Source organism: Rattus norvegicus, chromosome 1 (assembly GCF_036323735.1).
Source record: "Rattus norvegicus strain BN/NHsdMcwi chromosome 1, GRCr8, whole genome shotgun sequence".
Lineage (NCBI taxonomy): Eukaryota > Metazoa > Chordata > Mammalia > Rodentia > Muridae > Rattus > Rattus norvegicus.
The window spans coordinates 215154721-215172585 of NC_086019.1; the positions used below are offsets into that span (position 1 = coordinate 215154721).

The 17865-nt window shown below is 46.8% G+C and overlaps 2 protein-coding genes across 5 annotated transcripts; one reads left to right on the forward strand and one right to left on the reverse strand.

Annotated features, from left to right (window-relative positions):
* Nucleotides 1-6043: 6043 nt before the first annotated feature.
* On the forward strand, nt 6044-17820 carry Bscl2 (BSCL2 lipid droplet biogenesis associated, seipin). Of its 4 annotated transcripts, none has more exons than XM_063268356.1 (12): nt 6044-6143; nt 8336-8550; nt 9943-10259; nt 11794-11875; nt 14049-14192; nt 14817-14951; nt 15096-15193; nt 16743-16884; nt 17003-17069; nt 17236-17304; nt 17425-17505; nt 17612-17819. In XM_063268356.1, the coding sequence occupies exons 2-12, from the start codon at nt 8476-8478 to the stop codon at nt 17713-17715; spliced, it is 1314 nt and encodes a 437-aa protein (XP_063124426.1). In that variant the 5' UTR covers nt 6044-6143; nt 8336-8475; the 3' UTR covers nt 17716-17819. The 4 variants fall into 4 exon arrangements, with proteins under 4 accessions (XP_063124426.1, NP_001012171.2, XP_063124424.1 ...); NM_001012171.2 differs by lacking the exon at nt 6044-6143 and adding an exon at nt 6223-6628 and having other exon boundaries at nt 17612-17820; XM_063268354.1 differs by lacking the exon at nt 6044-6143 and adding an exon at nt 7398-7630.
* Gng3 (G protein subunit gamma 3) lies at nt 6232-7998 on the reverse strand. The gene is made up of 3 exons (NM_053658.1): nt 7743-7998; nt 7299-7398; nt 6232-7028 (listed from the first exon to the last, which is right to left on the reverse strand). The coding sequence occupies exons 2-3, from the start codon at nt 7395-7397 to the stop codon at nt 6900-6902; spliced, it is 228 nt and encodes a 75-aa protein (NP_446110.1). The 5' UTR covers nt 7398; nt 7743-7998; the 3' UTR covers nt 6232-6899.
* Nucleotides 17821-17865: the final 45 nt, after the last annotated feature.

Sequence of the window (17865 nt, forward strand, 5' to 3'; positions counted from 1 at the left end):
GGTGGGGCTGAGCTGCCAGGGAGGGGTGGTTGGGGGGAGGGTGTGCAAGCAGGGGTGGGGGAGGGAGGAGTGGAAACAAAACTGTACATTTTTTTTAAAGTTTGTTGAAAAAAATATTGTCTTATTCTATAAAACATTTCAAACCTAGTTAGGTTATTTGTAATCAAAAAAACATTTGCACAGAAAGCAGCACTTAGAGCTGCCTATTCTGTACCCTGTAGCTGGATAGGAAAAGAACTAAAAATGACACCCTCCAGCATTCAAAGACAGCTGGATTGGTAGCCCAGTAAGGGAGAGTGGTGTGGGGAGAAGGGGAACAGCATGAGGGAATTCTGCTAGCAGTCAGGAGTGGGAACAGAGGCAACAGGAGCAGGGGCAGAGGGAGTGCCTATGACCAGGGCAGTGGAAATAAACAATTGGCTGTTATCATTGACTTGCACCAACTAACTGCTTGTATTTTCTTTACCAACCTTTCCCTCTTGGGCTATAGAATCAATAGATTGTCCACTTTGTTGTGCCTTAGGCACAGAGACTGCTAGTTGGGTGGTTCTATTATATAGGATTCCCAGGCCAAGGGGGCACGGGAGCTCTCGGGTACTGGAGAGCAGAATACTTTGTCCCTGTCCATATTATATTCAGTAAATTCCTATAAAGTCTGGAGGAGGGTGGGAACACAGCCCTTAGTCTGAAGATAGTGATTTGCCAGTCCCTAGTCTCTGTCTTTGGAGTTGATAGAGGCAAGAGATCTCTGGAATCATTTACTAATATTGCCTGCCTCTTACAAGTGTGAGGGAAGGAATGATTCTCAGGGTTTCAGCTCACAGAAATGCAGCAAGACATTGTTTACTGCATCAGGATATGTATATAGGTGAATCCTGTGGTGTGGGCTATCAGGCCCAGGTGCTGAGAATTGCATCTATTTTATACAATGTGGGGGGCTCTGCCCTGCTGCTGTTTTTGTTTTTGTTTTGATATGCAGAGAGTGAGTAGAAAGGGGTTGGGGATAGGAGGCAGCTCAATTAGGCTGCAGGAACTTGGGAAGACTATGTGAATGTGTGTATGGGTGTGTGCAAGGAAACACCTTTTCCCAACTTGTTGAAACAGGATTCCTTCAAGGGTGCTTCCCTTCAAGTCCCTAGAGAGGCCTCTCATCAAGAGACTTCATTTGGGATCATATAGTTTGTAACTTTAACAGCACCCTCCCAGTTCTTGACAGAACAGCTACAGGTCGCTGGGTTCAAGAATGTGGGCTGGATATAGCACTGCTCTTTCAATATTGATCTTCAATTTAAATCATTATCTTGCTTAGCTAAAAGCTTACTCAGCAACAGCATCCTACAGCACTTCCTGGTGAGAAAACCTCGGGGCTGAGTTACTAGGACATACTTCACTTCCACTTCCTTGTCTGAGCAATTCTCTTGTTAAATTTGTGGTGAGATTTGGGTCTCACCTGTCCTGATGTCCTTTCCATGCAGGGCTTCTCAGGGTGTGCAGACCTCATTCTGAGTCTCTGGTTTGTTAGGACACATCATTCTGCTCAAGGACCTCTTTCCAAGGCTGTAGTGGAGCCTGGAAGGAGATAAGCTTGCTTATACTGTGTCTTTTCTATTGCACTTGTCCCTTATGGTGCCACAATGGATTTGTGTGTGGCAGTGGGTGGAATGACTGCATGCATCTTTTGTAACTCACTGGTATTATAAAGGGAGTTTGAGAAAGCACTGTTTATAATGTCAGGGCAAAAAGATAGAAACTGGAGCCCAAAGAAATCAATCCCCTTAGAACAAAATTATGTTTTAATAGGAAACTTAATTTCCAGAGGCAGAAGCTGTCCCTTCAGATGTTAGTCCTCCAACAAGTAACACTTACAGTGTCTGTGACCTGGATTCTAGGTGATGGAGCCATAAGAAGGGCAAAAACTTAACACTGAAGTTTGGGGCAACAGGGGTTAGAGAGTATACTCGCTGTTGGTTTACAACACCAGAAAAGTCAAAGTCCTCTTTTTAAAAAGCTGTTTTTCTAGTTGAATGGAGAATGAAACTGCCACATCCTTGTTGGGTTTGTTCAGGAGGTCTCCTGTATCAAAGTGGATGTCTGCATTTTGTTTCTGTCTTGTGTTTTTATTATGAAAAGAAATGTTATTGGGGCAGGTGTGGGTTGTAGATTATGGTATTAAGAGGAATCCCTGGTTTTGTTTTCCTTAGAAGAGTTGTTTAGTGTTTTATCAGATGTCTGTTGTAGTTGTAGTTGGAAAAACTTGTTTAAAAAAACAAACAAACAAATACCACATGGAGCCTGTAAATGTTTTTGCACAACCTGTAAAGCATTCTTGGAAGTGGCCAGTAAAAAAAAACAAAAAACAAAAAACAAAAAACGGGGGTGGGGAGGGGAGGGGTTCCATTTTTAAAAATGTAACTGTGTCATTGTTTACATATGTAACTCTTACCCTGTTCTCATTACACCATTCTGGCAAAAAATGTAGACACAGTAGTTCCAGTTTTAGAATAAATAACAATTTGGATTGAATTTTCCTATCTCCTGTGGCTGCACTGACTGGAATGATTGTGGAGGTGTTTATTTTAATAATGTATTTTTTTTTTCAAAATAATTTATTTTGAGGCAGAATCTTGTATCCCAGACTGGCCCGGATCATCATGCCTTAAATCCCAAAATGCTGCATTTATACATGTTTGTCACTACAACCATCTTACTAACCTATTTTAAATTTTGGTGTGTGCACAGAAGTGCACAGGGATCAAGTGTACATGCATAAAATGGGGCACATGGTGGTCAGAGGACAACTTTTGTGGAGTCTTTCTTCTATCCTTATGCAAGTTCCAAGGACAAACACAAACTGCCAGACTTTGATGCAGTGCCGAGCCATCTGTTTTTCAGTGCTTGTTATCAAGATGCACACGCTGCAGCCAAGGATAGCGTCTGTGTGTGTGACTGCTGTGCTCTCTTCTCTAATGCCTTCACTTGGGAACTGGCTATGTAGGGAGCTGTCTTACCTGGTGTGTGCTGATAGTAACTTCTTTTTTATTTTTAATTTTATTTATGTGTTTGAATGTTAGGCTTGCATCTGGGTCTACTACATATGTGCAGTACCTTTAGAGGCTAGAAGAGGAAATTGGATCCTCTGGAACTGGAGTGACCCATGGGTATGAGCTTAAATGGTGGTGCTAGGAACTCTGAATCCTGGTCCTCTGCCAGAGCAGCAAGTGCTCCTAAACACTGAGCCGTCTCTCTATCCGTCTTCTAAAATCTTGAGCCATTAGAATGGAAAACTAAACTCTTGGGCTCTGCTAAACAGTTGAATGTTTGATGTTAAATGAAAGGTCTCGTTTGTGAAAGCCATAAGTTTTTGCGTGAATATTACCTAAAAAGAAAAGTTTACATTTTTCAAATGAATCTGAAGAATGAAAGCTACAGTAACATTGCAATGCACAAACCAGGCTTAGTGTGTATGTGCTGCTGCTGCCAGCTACAAGCTCTTACTGTGTCTCTGTCTCTTGAAACTGAATGTTGGCTATTGTAGCGTAGGCTGCTACCGCACCAGGCTCAGTAGGACTTTTGTGTTTTTACCTGTTGGTTTTGTATGTGGGGGCTGGGGTACATGTGCTACAGTATACCTGTGAAGATCAAAGGATGACTTGGGAGTTGGTTCTCTAGTCTACCACTTAGGACTCAAAGATTGAATACATTCATCAGGCTTGATGGCAGGCACTTCTGCCCACTGAACCATCTGGGGCTCCATCATTGCAGCATTTCAAAGTCAGCATTAGAGCTCATTATAATTAGTGTGAGTATAATTAGTGATATCACATGTTTTTGTCCTGACACTAGATAGGCCAAGACAGGAGGAATGTTATGAATTAAAAATATTCCAGAATATTCCAGATCAACCTGGCTTACAGAGCAAGAACCTGTTTCAAAAGCAAACCAAGAACAGCAGGGTATAGTGGTGTATATAGTGGTGTATGTGTATAATCTTAGCCCTTGAGATTGGAGGGAGGAAGATCAAGAGTTCAGACCCTGTCTCAATCTGCTAACGGTCTATTCCTAAGATTTATATTCATGAATGTTTTGTCTGCATATATCTGTGTGTACTATGTTTGTGTCTGGTGCATGCAGAATAAGAGAGCATTAGATCCTCTTGAAGTGGAGTTAAGATCAGTTGGAAGCCACCATGTGGATCCTGAGAAGTAAACCCAAGTTCTCTAAGAGCAGCAGATAATCCTAAAAACAGCTAATCCTAAAAAAAATCTCTTCTGTCCCTACTCTTAATTATTTTGATGGTAATAGCTTACATCTTGTCTGTACTAATTGCTAGTCCTGTTTTCTCCTCAACCAGATATTCACTCCTAATTTGAATAGGTATCAATCGTGTGAGAAAACCAAGATGGGACTTTTAGGGGAGAAAGTAGGGTGAGGGTTAACCTAATATCACTAATACCACATTTAAGCACTTTTGGCTTTTTGTCACATCTGAGCTGAAAAGGAGATTAGTCTGACTACCCTGGTATTTGCCCAACACTGATACATGTTACAGTAGGAAAAGGATTTTTAGTCTCCTGCTGTTCCATTTGTACAGTGTAAGCGTATACAAATAGAAAAAACATTCATCAGGCATTGGGCACCTATTGCATTCTAGACATTGTGAGCAGGCAGGGATTATAAACAAGGATCCTGCCTAGAGTTTTCACAAGAAAGAATGGGCAAAGATAAATGCTCAAACTGGGGTTGGGGATTTAGCTCAGTGGTAGAGGCTCTGGGTTCGGTCCCCAGCTCCGAAAAAATAAAAATAAAAAAATAAATGCTCAAGCTCTCTGTGTGTGTGTGTGTGTGTGTGTGTGTGTGTGTGTGTGTGTGTGTGTGTGTGTGTGTGTGTGTGTGTTTGTAACTCTTGTGGAGTCAGAAGAACTCTGAGTTATCCCCCTACCACCTTGATGGATGGAACTCATTGGGCCTTCAGTCAAGCACCTGTACCTGTTCAGCCATTTGGTTATGACACCCAGGGAATCTGCCTGTCACTACCCCTCCACCTACCTCACTTTTGTTGCTTTATTCCTTTCCCCTTGTCATTTTGGGAAAGAAATTTTAGGAAAAATGGGGGTTAGGAGAGATGGGCTATCCAGTGAACATACGAGGCAGCCCAATAATACCCATGCACAAAACTAAAACTAGCCTAGACCTTCCTACCCAGAACGATTTGTCGTTTAAGAGATCTTGATGCATGAATTAAAACAACTGGGACAGTTAATTGTGGCCTAGGATCTAAAAGATGTATGTACATTAATTCTTAAAACAAAAAAGCTTCTAGGAGGTAAATCTGGGTCTTCTAAACCTCCAGCAATTCTTTTTTTTTTTTTTTTTTTTTTTCCTTTTCTTTTTTTCGGAGCTGGGGACCGAACCCAGGGCCTTGCACTTGCTAGGCAAGCGCTCTACCACTGAGCCAAATCCCCAACCCCACCTCCAGCAATTCTTAATCTAGGAGGCATTCATGAGACAAGGTTTCCAGTCAGACATCATTCTGACCCCTTCTTAACACGTTCTTCAGTCACCCTGAGGAGAAAATAAAAAGCCCCAATTCAACAAGAAAACCATAACAGGGGCTGGGGATTTAGCTCTGTGGTAGAGCGCTTACCTAGGAAGCGCAAGGCCCTGGGTTCGGTCCCCAGCTCCGAAAAAAAAAAAGAACCAAAAAAAAAAAAAAAAAAAAAAAAAGAAAACCATAACAGAAATCTGTTACTTATTTAGGTCCCAGAGAGACCAAGGGAAGGGGTGCTCCAAGATAGATTAACACACTCGTATTATTACATATAATGCCTCAAAAGGAGACTCAGGTGAAATTCTGCAAAATTCACATTGTGCTTCTTGGGCCCCAGTCCTAATGACTAGTTGTTTTAAGTCAGAATTTCATTGTGTATCAGTGGCTGGCTTGGAACTCAAGAGATCCACATGCCTCTGCCTCCTGAGTGTTGGTCACCACACTGAACAATGAACCCATGACCTCTTTAGGTGTCTCCCCGCCCCCACTCAGTGCTTGGTCTCCAAAGCATGTCTAGTTCCAGATTCTATGGGACAGAGGATCTGACTCTGACTTCGAGAGGGCAGGGGCAGCCATTTTAAGACCAGAGGATCACGTAAGGGATCGTTCCATATTGGGACCGCTGGGGACCGCCATTTTAAGAACAGTGCCGTGCACCCTTAGCGCGTGCCTCCATGCGGGTACAAACAGGCAGCCGCCATCTTGGACATTGGCTGCAGGCGCTGAGTCGCCCTGTCCCGCCCTACGGCCCCTCAGGCCACCTCCACCCGGGGCTGCTGTCCCTGGGCCCACGGAAACCCACCCTACTGGCCCTTGCCGCTTTCATTGCACGCTCGTTTGAATGCTCCGCCGCTTTTGAGCGCTCATTTTAACAAACCCCCACTGGGGGCGCTCGGGCGCCTTATACTCCGTGATCTCCAATCCTTACGATGTCTAACCGGCTCGACTGGCCCTGTTCCCTGAATATGGCAAGTGTATCGACTAAGGATCCTCTTTCCCAAGAACGCTAACACAGGCGTTGTCCTCTGAGGCTCTGAATGACTTTATTCTTCAAATGCCTTTACCTTTTCGTAGCTCCAGGTGAGCACCCGGGCATCCCCCTCTCCATTGCCTGAACGGATGGATCACCGAGGGAAACAGGCAGGATTTTGGCAGTTTAGCGGGGTCCCTTTATAGATAGAGTGCTTGGAGTTGGCCTGAAAGGGTGAGGAGATGGGGTAGAGGTGGGTAAGGAGGGCCTTGTGCTTCAGATAATCTCAGGATAAGTGCGGGTAGAAATGGACTGCTATGATTTCCAATCTAAGGGCGGGTCTGGGAGGGGGAGATGAGTTCAGAGGAGGTACAGCGCTCTTCAGAGGAGCGCACAGAAGAACTTCTTCTCCCGGAAGGGGTTCTCCGAAGTGGGCACAGGAGTGATGAGGGGATCCTCACAAGCGTGGGCATCACAGTAAGTCATCAGGTCTGCTGCTGCCTTGGACACCTGGGACACAGCCAGGAGGGGAAACATTAACCAGAATTCCTGAGAGGGACTGCAGTTCCTTCGCCAAAAAGGCTATCTTTTTGTTTCTAGTGCCCTTTGAGACAGCCCTCTCCCCCAACGCCAGTCCTCGGAACAACTTTGCTGACAAAGCCCAGTTTCTGCCTCTGACCTCAGGGTGTCAAGAAAAGAAGCATTTTTTTTTCTTCTCCGGGGGTTTGCAAACCTACAGTTGAGGCCTGGAGGACTAATGGGAGCCAGGATCGCACCCACCTTTATCCGGCACAAGCTGGCCTCAATCTTAAGCTGTTCCACCATCTTGCGTGCTTGGCCAATACTCATAGTGCTGTTAACGGGGGTCTCCCCTTTCATCCTGGAGTAAAGACAGATAACTCAGTACCCTCAGCTGAAGCACTCGGCTCTTCAGCAACCACACAGCTAGGATTGTGCCCCAATATTTTGTGCCCTCAATATCTCCATTCTCCAGTGGCCATCCCCCCCCCCTTTTTTTTAAGTGGGGAGAATGGAGAAGATGAGATGAAATGCTCTCCTAATCCTGGGTCTTGGTCATCAAACGATTTAAGGATTTTAAGTCTTCGAGCCAAGTATGTTACCAGCAATAAAAGCCTCAGTCAGAAAGAGCCCCACCCTGATGAAATTACATCAGCCACATGTCCCCTTAAGCCCTAAAGAGAAAAAAAGCTGCTCTCTACTCACCTGAAGTGACAGCAGCAGCAGCAGCCGCAGCCTGAGATGTAGGGTCAGTGGGGAGGGGGCACCAAACCCTGCCTCAGATAAGTGCCCCACCCTGCCAGGACTTGGAGCTAAAAATATCTGTAGCACTGACAGTTAATGCAGAGAAGGTCACTGGAGACGCTCAGACTGGAGATCCTTGGAGGGGTGGTCTCAGTTTCTGCAGCTTAAGCACTGCCCAGATGGCTGGTACCTGAAGGATGAAGGATGCTGGAAGGAGCTGCTCAGATTCTGGAGCATACCAACTGCCTGGACAGTGGGGGAGTCTGTCTGCTGTTTGCATCCCCTGTGCACACCCTCACTGTTGCTATCTCACTACCTGCCCCTGCCCATTGTAGACGCCCTTAGTCTAAAGTAGATCCCTCCCCAAAGGACCTGAGGCAGAAGCAGGCTCCCCTCTCAAATGGGGTGGTCTGGGCCTGTGACAGCCCCTGCATTAGAGTCTGTACCCGCTGCGGGAGACCCTGCTCATTTGAAAGTCTGACATCAGCTGGACTGCTACACCCCCCCCCCAACCCTGACACAGCACTTAGTACCTGAATCTTCATTTCTTTCAGTGACCCTCCATTCTTCAGATCTAGGAAGATGTGACACTCTACAGGTGATCAGCTTCTAGATCACCACTTTGTACCCACAAGTGATTTGAGTTGGGGATCCAGGGGCAGCAGAGGTAACCATCAGGAAGATATTTAAAGAAATGATACATCACAGACGAGAAGCTGGGGGGAAAGAGACATGCAGAGACCCGGTCAAAGGATCAGACAAAGAGGAGGTAAGGTGCCTTGCACGAGAGTCAGTGTGAATATTGTGAACACAGGTGGGCTTCTCGGAGTGCGGAGTAGGGTGGCAAGAGGTGGGGTTGGGGAGATAGGGAATTAATTTGAAATTTCTCATGTAATTTGAGTAGATTGCTACTATTTAAAAAAGATGTGCATTGGCCTTGCCTCCTGGAGGATGTTATCTAGAAGATGCCACCTTTAGAGATCTAGTCTCATGTTTTTTGTAGGGATTTTGAGGTTGCTGCATCACATGGGTCACAGAAGGTCAATCACATCACGCAGCATAAACTGGAGACTGAAAAGGGTTGAAATGCTGCCATGCTTGACTAGCGGAAGGCACCATCTGTGCAACACACAAGATTCAGGTTCCGTCAGGGTGCAAGGTTCTCTGAGCTCCCTTTGGACTCCCACAGGCCCAAGGAACTCTACTGAATAAAAAGCAAAAATTAAAAAAAAAAAAAAAAAAAGCCAGCATTCATTTCACACCTGCACTCAATCACATTGAGAAGACCGGTGGTAAAAAGGTATGACAGAGGGTTGTGATTGAGGTCCTGGATAGGAGGACCAAGGGGACGCTGCTGAGTCTCAGCTTGCGTTGGAGATTATAATGGGGCCTGGGTGAAGAGTGAACTGTTCCTTTAGTCACTCAACTAAAGTGTAATGGGCTTCTGGCAGAGACGGGTGAGCAAAGCACTTTACAGGCTCTGCCCTCTATACAAGGCTCAGCCCCTGCAGGAGATTGACAGATGGGCGGGGCTTCCTCAGCAGCCGGAACTGCCTTCTCTAAATTGCTTGGGCAGCGGGAGGCCGGTGAGTCTGCCTCGCTGCGGTGGCGAGCTCGTGTCCACCGCCTTACCCCAAGGGGTGGGCGCCGCAGCGTCGTCCACCGGGCGCTGTGCCAGGTTAGGGGTCACCTCCTCCGTGAGCGAGCACAGGCCCAGGCGGAGGGAAGACACTCCAGCGGCAATTTTGACTTTTCTAAGGAGGCTGCTGGCTTTGAGCCGGACTTTCGGGCTGTGCGACCTTAGGCAAGTCACTCACCTCCATGCAAACCTCTGGCATTCTGGTTCCATGTCATCTGTGTTTCGAGAGAGATTTAAGGGCCACTTCTGCGAGTGTATCAAGGAAGTTTGTCCCAGGCTCCAGGGCCTGGAGGAAGAGTTCCACTGAGGCAGTAGCTGGAAGAGAACTCAGTGGAGGGAGGTGAAGGAGTAATTGGAAGGGAAGCACATGTGAAAGAATGATGTTGCTTTGTCCTGCTATCGCTGGTTTTCAAAGCCAGTTGAATAAGTTTGTTTTTGTTTTTTTTTGTTTTTTTTGTTTTTTTTTTTTTTTGTCTCCAGCTCCCCTGGAAAAGAAACTATTTTTCTCTTCTCTTTCTCCAGGAACCTTCAGCTGCCCTACCCCATGGCCAAGTGTATCGTCCCAGTGGAAGACCAGCCAGGAACTCAAGGCCTGAAACTGGGGCCAGATCCCCTGCTGTCCCCATCATGGTCAATGACCCACCAGTCCCTGCCTTGCTGTGGGCCCAGGAAGTGGGCCATGTGTTGGCAGGCCGCGCCCGCAGGCTGATGCTGCAGTTTGGGGTGCTCTTTTGTACCATCCTCCTTTTGCTTTGGGTGTCTGTGTTCCTCTACGGTTCTTTCTACTACTCCTACATGCCGACCGTCAGCCACCTCAGCCCTGTGCATTTCTATTACAGGTGAGAAGGCTGTGCCATCGAAGTAGATTAATCTTAACCTGAAATTACTTCAAGGACTTCTGGAGTGTACTCTGTGGAATCCTGGTACTGACAGAGGATCGAATCTGATTCTAGTGTGCTAACAGGACTTCTCCCCTCCTGGGCCACGACCGGAGCAGGTCTGGGGAGTAAAGCTCTAGGGTTCTAGGTCTACCTCTGCTGCTGAATTGTGGTGAAAAACCGAGAAAGAGAGCCTGTCACAAGTGTAATACCAGTCTTGAGAGGCTGACTGGGGGAATTACCATGAGTTCCAGACTAGCCTGGAATACAGGTCGAGAACTTGTCTCAAAAGGGTTTAAAAAAAAAAGAAAGAAAGAAAGAAAGAAAAGGAGATTTGCTTTTAGACTCAAAGGAGCAGAGTCTGTTCTGCTTAGGTTGCACGAAACCTTTGAGCCAATCCAAGCCCCCACGGGCATCTAACACATGAGCCATTAGGAAATACCACCTTTGCCTTTTAGTTTACTGCCACTCGCCCCAAGGGTATGTACAGTAACCCAAGCAAGTCCTACTTTTTTTTTTTTTTTTTTTTTTTTTTTTTTTTTTTTGGTTCTTTTTTTTCCGGAGCTGGGGACCGAACCCAGGGCCTTGCGCTTCCTAGGCAAGCGCTCTACCACTGAGCTAAATCCCCAGCCCCGCAAGTCCTACTTCTTACCTAGTCACCTAGCTCATATCCATTTGACTCACACTGCCAAATTCTCTGTATGTCTCCCAACAATGGCTATAAGGCTAATCACATACATAAAACATTACGATCATTGGTTTAAAATCTTGTTTTCCCGGTCCCAAATCTGTGCTATTGTTTCTAATGTAGACCCACCTAAACGTCTAGAGAACATGAATCTTTTTTGTTTTAATAATTATTTTTATTTCATGTGCATTGGTGTTTTGCCTGCCTGTATGACTGTGGGAAGGTGCCAGATCCCCTGAAACTGGAGTTGTGACTGCCACGTGGATGCTAGGAATTGAACTCAGGTCCTCTGCCAAGAGCAGCCAGTGCTCTTGACCATTTAGACCATCTCTCCAGCCTCAAGGGAACATGAGTCTTACATTACAGGGTGTGTGTGTATGTACACTAGGCATGACCTGTGTATCCATATACTATGTGCAGGTTTGCATATAATTTATCTTTAAAAGACATATCCATAGATCCTTTAGGAGGAATTTCTTTTTCCCACATGGGCCTCAGACCAGAACAGCTGAATCAGATCTCTAGGACAGGAGCCCTGAAATCTACATGCCCTGAGATCTTCAAGGGAGACTGTAGGACCCCTAGGTGTCCTTTGCTTCCTCCCTATGGGCTCTGTTCTAATGAGGAAACCACTTAAATAGTGGGAAGGGGATGAAGGTCTCACTAGGATATCTTGACTCTAGTGGTCACATTTGTTCTCCATTTCCTGTAATGGAGAAAAGGGATGGATGGAAGGAGGCAGCCCCAGAGACCAGGTGTGGGCAGGCACAGCAGGCCTCAAAGTGTCCTTTGTCCCTTCTTATTTAGGACAGACTGTGATTCCTCTACTGCTTCGCTCTGCTCTTTCCCTGTTGCCAATGTCTCGCTGACTAAGAGTGGACGTGACCGGGTGAGTATGAGAACTGGACGGCGGCCTTGATTGCCTGAGAGAGAGGTGAGGTGACGGTGAGGACAGAGATTGAGCAACAGAGACTTGAGAGAAAGGCTCTGAAGCAAGCAGAGGTTGAGAAGAAAATCTGGAAGTTGGTCCCAGTCACTGTGACACATATCTGTAATGCCAGCACTAGGAGAAAAAAGAGGCAGGAAGATTATTCCAAGTTTGATATCAGCTTGGGCTACAGAGCCAGACCCTACCTCCCTAGAGGCTCTGATAAAAAATAGGGTTCCAAGCTTAAAATGGCCCTTGAGATCAAAAAATAAAACAAACAAAAAAAAGGACTTTAGGAATTAGCGTCATTCTTTATTACATGAGTTTTTTTAATTTGTCAGTTATAACTTGAACATTATTTTTTTAAGTGGTATTTAAGAAGAAACTGACTTTACAGTAGAATATCAGCTCTCACACAGTGGCACACATCTGTAATCACATTACTTTATCATAGACGGATGCTGACCAGGCTGGCCTTGCACTCTGAGATCTACCTGCCTTTGCCTCCCAAGTGGTACTAAATGTGTGAGCTGCCACCACCCTAGGGAGGATATCTTGAGTTTAGGAGTTTAAGGACATCCTGGGTAAGTTAGTTCCAGGCCAGCCCATAGTGATACCCTGTCATAAAAAACCAAAGGAGCTCGGGAGGTAGAGGCAGAAAGGTTAGCCTAGACTACTTGAAAAACAGGTAACCTTGAAGTTGTGGTCTCTGCGTCTCAGCCTCCTGTGGACTGGAATTAAAGGCAAGCAGTACTAGCCCAGGCTGGAAGTGGGCAACCTCAGACTTCCCTGCTTCACAACCACCATGCCAGGCCTTGATTTATTTTTCAGCCACCACTTTTCTAGTTTTGTTCTTAATAGGTTTCTCAAGGTAAAATGTATATTATATACAGGTTACCTCGAGGCATACAGTTGTATCATTTACTTATTTACTTGGGACATGGTTTCACTAGGTAGCTTTGGCAGGCCTGGAACTTGCAATTTAAACTAGGCTGGCTTTGAATGCACAGATATCCTCCTTCCTTTGGCCCTCTGAGTGCTGGGCTTAAAAACACGCCCTGCCACCCCGGGCAGTTCTATCGTTTCTAATAAATTCAGCGTTGCACACACACTGATACAGATACGCAAACGTAATTCTTTTCATTAATAAGCTCTCTGCCTTAAAAAGTTAAGAAAGACCAGGGTAACAAGATGATCTGCCACTACAGTGGTTGAGCAAGAGCTGGCTAGGGAGGCAAGGTAGCACTTGCTTAATTAGCCAGTGAGGGCAGACGAGGCCCAGAGGGACCGCTCCAGCGGCACACAGGCCTGAATCACAGATGGCCCAGTTGGCAGTGTGACTGTTCACTTTTGGAAAAGAAATGCAACAGGGCTCTTCTCGCAAACGTTGTAGCAGTCAGACCTAAGAGTTGGCAGGTGAATGTGGTGGCATATGCCCAAAATTTCAGCACCAGAGGCTGAAGCAAGAGAAAATTCCAGGAACTTGAGAGTTTATAGTAAGAGCTTGGCTAGCCAGAGATACATAGCAAGGCCCACTCAAAACACAGGGTTCCCTACCTGACAACCCCTAGGCTCCAAATAAAATCAAATCAAACTAGCCAACATAAAAGAAGTCTGGAAAGCCAGGGTATTCAGTGACCAGGAGGGGGCAGCATTGAATCACGATTAAACAGTGGGAAGTCCTGTGGACCCAAGGGATTTTGTTGAGTACTTAAAGAAGCAGAGACAGTACACTTTAAAAAATAATAATAATTAAGACATGCCAGGCGTAGTGACACATACCTTTAATCACAGCACTGGGGAGGCAGAGGCAAGTGACTCTCTGAATTTGAGGCCAACCTGACTACAGAGTGAGTTCCAGGCCAGTTCTCAAAACTCCACAAGGGGTTGGGGATTTAGCTCAGTGGTAGAGAGCTTGCCTAGCATGTGCAAGGCCCTGGGTTCGGTCCCCAGCTCCGAAAAAAAGAAAAAAAAAACAAAAACAAAAAACTCCACAAAATATTTTTTTCTTTTTTTTTCCGGAGCTGGGGACTGAACCCAGGGCCTTGCGCTTGCTAGGCAAGCGCTCTACCACTGAGCTAAATCCCCAACCCCACAAAATATTTTTTACAAGATTTTTTAACACCTTGGGCAGGTGCTGATGTATGGACAGCCATATCGAGTCACCTTAGAGCTTGAGCTGCCAGAATCCCCTGTGAATCAAGACTTGGGCATGTTCTTAGTCACCGTTTCGTGCTATACCAGAGGTGGCCGAATCATCTCCACTTCTTCACGCTCGGTAAGTGTTCATGGACAATCTAACAATTTGTTGACAATGATGGGAAAATCAGAATGTCTGGGAAGACCTTCTTGGCTACGAGATCAGGCCCAAACCAGGATAAGAGGAGACTCTGCTTAATAAGTGAAACATTTGCCAAACACCTAGTATCCTATGGCAGTAAATGCCCACCTTTAGAGTAAATAACACATCTGCTGTGAAAACAAGCAGACAGCAGAAACATACCAGCCTTGAGACAACTGGCCTTATTGCTAGAGTTTTAGAATATCTTCCTCCTAGCAAGTCTAGGAAGAAATGCAGGGTTCTTATTAACATGTAGTGAAAGCTTATTCAATACTTGTCCCCACTGTTAACCTGTCACCAGAGCTGCTCAGTCTGAGGGAAGCTTTGGGTGTGGTATGTTGGGACACAGATCCAACCCAGAGAGCAGACTGCAGTTCTAGACAGGGGACTTTCACTGCGTTAGACTTAGGAGATGAGCGGTTCCTGGAACAGATGGAAGGTTGGTAGGTGGTGACTGGGGGGGGGGGGGGGGGGAGTGAAGGAGCCGGAAGCCTGGAATGAGCTCATTGCTCAAGCATGGAGAGAGCCTCTGTCCCCAACCTGTCCTCTTGGCCCTGTCAGGTGATGCTTCATTACCGCTCTCAGCTGCTACAGATGCTCGACACGCTGGTGTTCTCCAGCCTGCTGCTGTTTGGCTTTGCAGAACAGAAGCAGCTCCTGGAAGTAGAACTCTACTCTGACTATAGGGAGAATTCGGTAAGCGGGCTGACAGAGTTAGGAGACAACTTGTCAGCTGGCCTAAGCTCGTACCTGAGGGAGCCCATGGGCAGTCCAACTGCAAGAGCCACAAAGACTGGAGTGGACCTCGGACTGACTGTGCTGTCACCTGTCTCCTTGCAGTATGTACCAACAACTGGGGCAATTATCGAAGTCCACAGCAAGCGTGTCCAGATGTATGGAGCTTACCTCCGCATCCATGCCCACTTCACTGGACTCAGGTAAAAAAGCCACGGAAGGAAACCCTGACAGCTTTCCTGTGACCTGCCCTCAAATGAAGAGAGAGTACCAGGAAGAGGTGACCAGTAACAGTCACATCATGTTTTACCAAGGCCATAGTGAACCCTGGCTTCACTATGCTTATCAGCTTTCAAGAGAGCTTCTTAAGAACCCCATGTGAGGGGGTTGGGATGAAACTCAGTGGTAGAGCGCTAAGGCGCTGGGTTCGGTCCCCAGCATCCCCAGCTCCGGAAAAAAAAAAAAAAGAAGAACCCCGGGGCTGGGGATTTAGCTCAGTGGTAGAGCACTTACCTAGGAAGCGCAAGGCCCTGGGTTCGGTCCCCAGCTCCAAAAAAAAGAAAAAAAAAAAAAAAAGAAGAAGAACCCCATGTAAGGGCTGGAAAGGCGGCTCAGTGGTTAAGAGCACTGACTGCTCTTCCAGAGGTCCTGGGTTCAATTCCCAGCAACCTCATGGTGGCTCACAACCATCTAAGTGTAACAGGATCTGATGCCCTCTTCTGGTGTGTCTGACGACAGCTACACACTGTACTCATATAAATATAATACATTTTAAAAAGAAGTCCCATGTGAGAGGGGCCGGAGAGATGGCTCAGGGGTTAAAACCACTCAAAAGGCAAGTCACAGGGGCTCTTATGTGTTCTTCCTATCTTTGGAGACGCTGGGCATCTATGTGATATATGCGCATACATTCAGGCAAATACTCAGACATAAAATTTTAACAGGCACTGTTTTTTAAAATATTTATTTTATGGGGTTGGGGATTTAGCTCAGTGGTAGAGTGCTTGCCTAGCAAGCGCAAGGCCCTGGGTTCCATCCTCAGCTCCGGAAAAAAAAAATATTTTATGCATATGAATACACTATTGCTGTCTTCAGACACACCAGAAGAGGGCATCAGATCTCATTACAGATGGTTGGGAGCCACCATGTGGTTGCTGGGAATTGAACTCAGGACCTTTGGAAGAGCAGCCAGTGCTCTTAACCACTGAGCCATCTCTCCAGCCCATAACAGGCACTTTTTTAATATTCCATATGAGAAGACAGACCCTTTCATTCCAGTGCTGGCTGGGCCTAAGGCAAGAAATCTTGAGCTGTAAAGAAAGACTTTCAACATAAATAATGAAAAGAGGGAAAAAGTATCAGGTGAGCCAGGTGCAGTGCCCTGTGTCTAGACCCTGGTACTCAGGCAGCATAATGAGATCCACACACATACTCTGCCCCAATAAAATCTCCATGTAATCCACTGCCTTGTTCCACTGGCTCAGAAAGTGTTGGAGTGAACAGAGAAGTTACAGTTGAAGCCATTGTAATGCGGTGGCCTTGTGATTCTGAGACTGCCTGAAACCCTTGGCCTTTATTAGAACCTGGTGCAGGGTGGTCTGGAACCTGGGCTGGGGAGTGGTGCCACAGTGGCAGAGGACAACTCCAGCCACACTCACTCAAGCTGTCCCACAAATATTTCTGGAGTGATGGAGGCCAGTGCTATCTAGTAACTGCTGTTCCCTCCATTCCCGACCCTATTTCTCACCCCAGGTACCTGCTATACAACTTCCCCATGACCTGCGCCTTCGTGGGTGTGGCCAGCAACTTCACATTCCTCAGTGTCATCGCGCTCTTCAGCTATATGCAGTGGGTGTGGGGTGCTGTCTGGCCCCGACACCGCTTCTCTTTGCAGGTCTCAAGGGGCAAAGCGCCCGTTTTCTTACCTTGGTGATCAGGGGCATGTTAGGGATAGGGTGTGATTACTACAGAGGGGAGTCAGGCATCACTGCTCGGTGGTTACTGCTCCACAGGTTAATATCCGACAAAGGGATAATTCAGGACACGGGGCCCAGCGTCGGATCTCTCGCCATCAGCCAGGTAAAGCGGTTGGTTGACAGTATCATTGAGGGTCTGCCTGCTCCAGTATAAAGCATGTTGTACACTGGAACTGAGGGTGCAAGGAGAGGTTGGAGGAGGTGGAGTTGGCACTGCAAGACAAGACTAACCACTGACCCTAGCTGTCCTCTGTTTGTGGGACCTGAAGGTCAGGCGTCTACCCAGCAGTCAGATGTGACAGAGGATGGCGAGAGCCCTGAGGATCCCTCAGGAACAGGTATGTTTCCTCCGTTCCTCTTCCACCGTCCTCATCCCCCACACTCCCCTTCAGTCTCAGACCCAGCCATCCTGGGTCTCACCTTTCGTCGCACCTCTGTTGTTCCTCTTTTGGCTGAAGAGGGTCAGCTGTCTGAGGAAGAGAAACCAGAGAAGCAGCCTCTGAATGGAGAAGGGGAGCAGGAGCCAGAGGCTAGTGACGGTGAGGGCACGGTGTAATGGGGTGATGTGTGGTGGGAACGCCATCCCATTCCTCTTAACCTGTCTCATTTGCGATTTTGTTTGACACTTTCCTGGTTCCCCTTCAGGCTCCTGGGAAGATGCTGCTTTGCTGACCGAAGCCTCAACGTCTGCCCTCGCCCCTGAGACTCTGGGCAGCCTCAGGCAACGCCAGACCTGCTCCAGTTCCTGAACAAAAGGGTGGAGTCTTCACATTCCAGCACTTTCCCATAGGGCACCTCTTCCCTTGTTCCCTTAATAAACTATTTTGTGTCAGCTGCTAGTATGGACATCAGAGGACAAGTTTCAGAGTCCGCTCTCTCCTTCCACCACCATACGGGTT

Excerpts from the sequence above, each read along its gene's own strand:
- Gng3 (NM_053658.1), bottom strand. The coding sequence starts at position 7,397 with ATGAAAGGGGAGACCCCCGTTAACAGCACTATGAGTATTGGCCAAGCA. Across the intron at positions 7,029-7,298 it reads CCAGCTTGTGCCGGATAAAG|GTGTCCAAGGCAGCAGCAGA; the intron begins GTGGGTGCGATC and ends GCTGTGTCCCAG.
- Bscl2 (XM_063268356.1), top strand. The coding sequence starts at position 8,476 with ATGATACATCACAGACGAGAAGCTGGGGGGAAAGAGACATGCAGAGAC. Across the intron at positions 11,876-14,048 it reads CTAAGAGTGGACGTGACCGG|GTGCTGATGTATGGACAGCC; the intron begins GTGAGTATGAGA and ends CACCTTGGGCAG. Across the intron at positions 17,506-17,611 it reads GGAGCCAGAGGCTAGTGACG|GCTCCTGGGAAGATGCTGCT; the intron begins GTGAGGGCACGG and ends GTTCCCCTTCAG.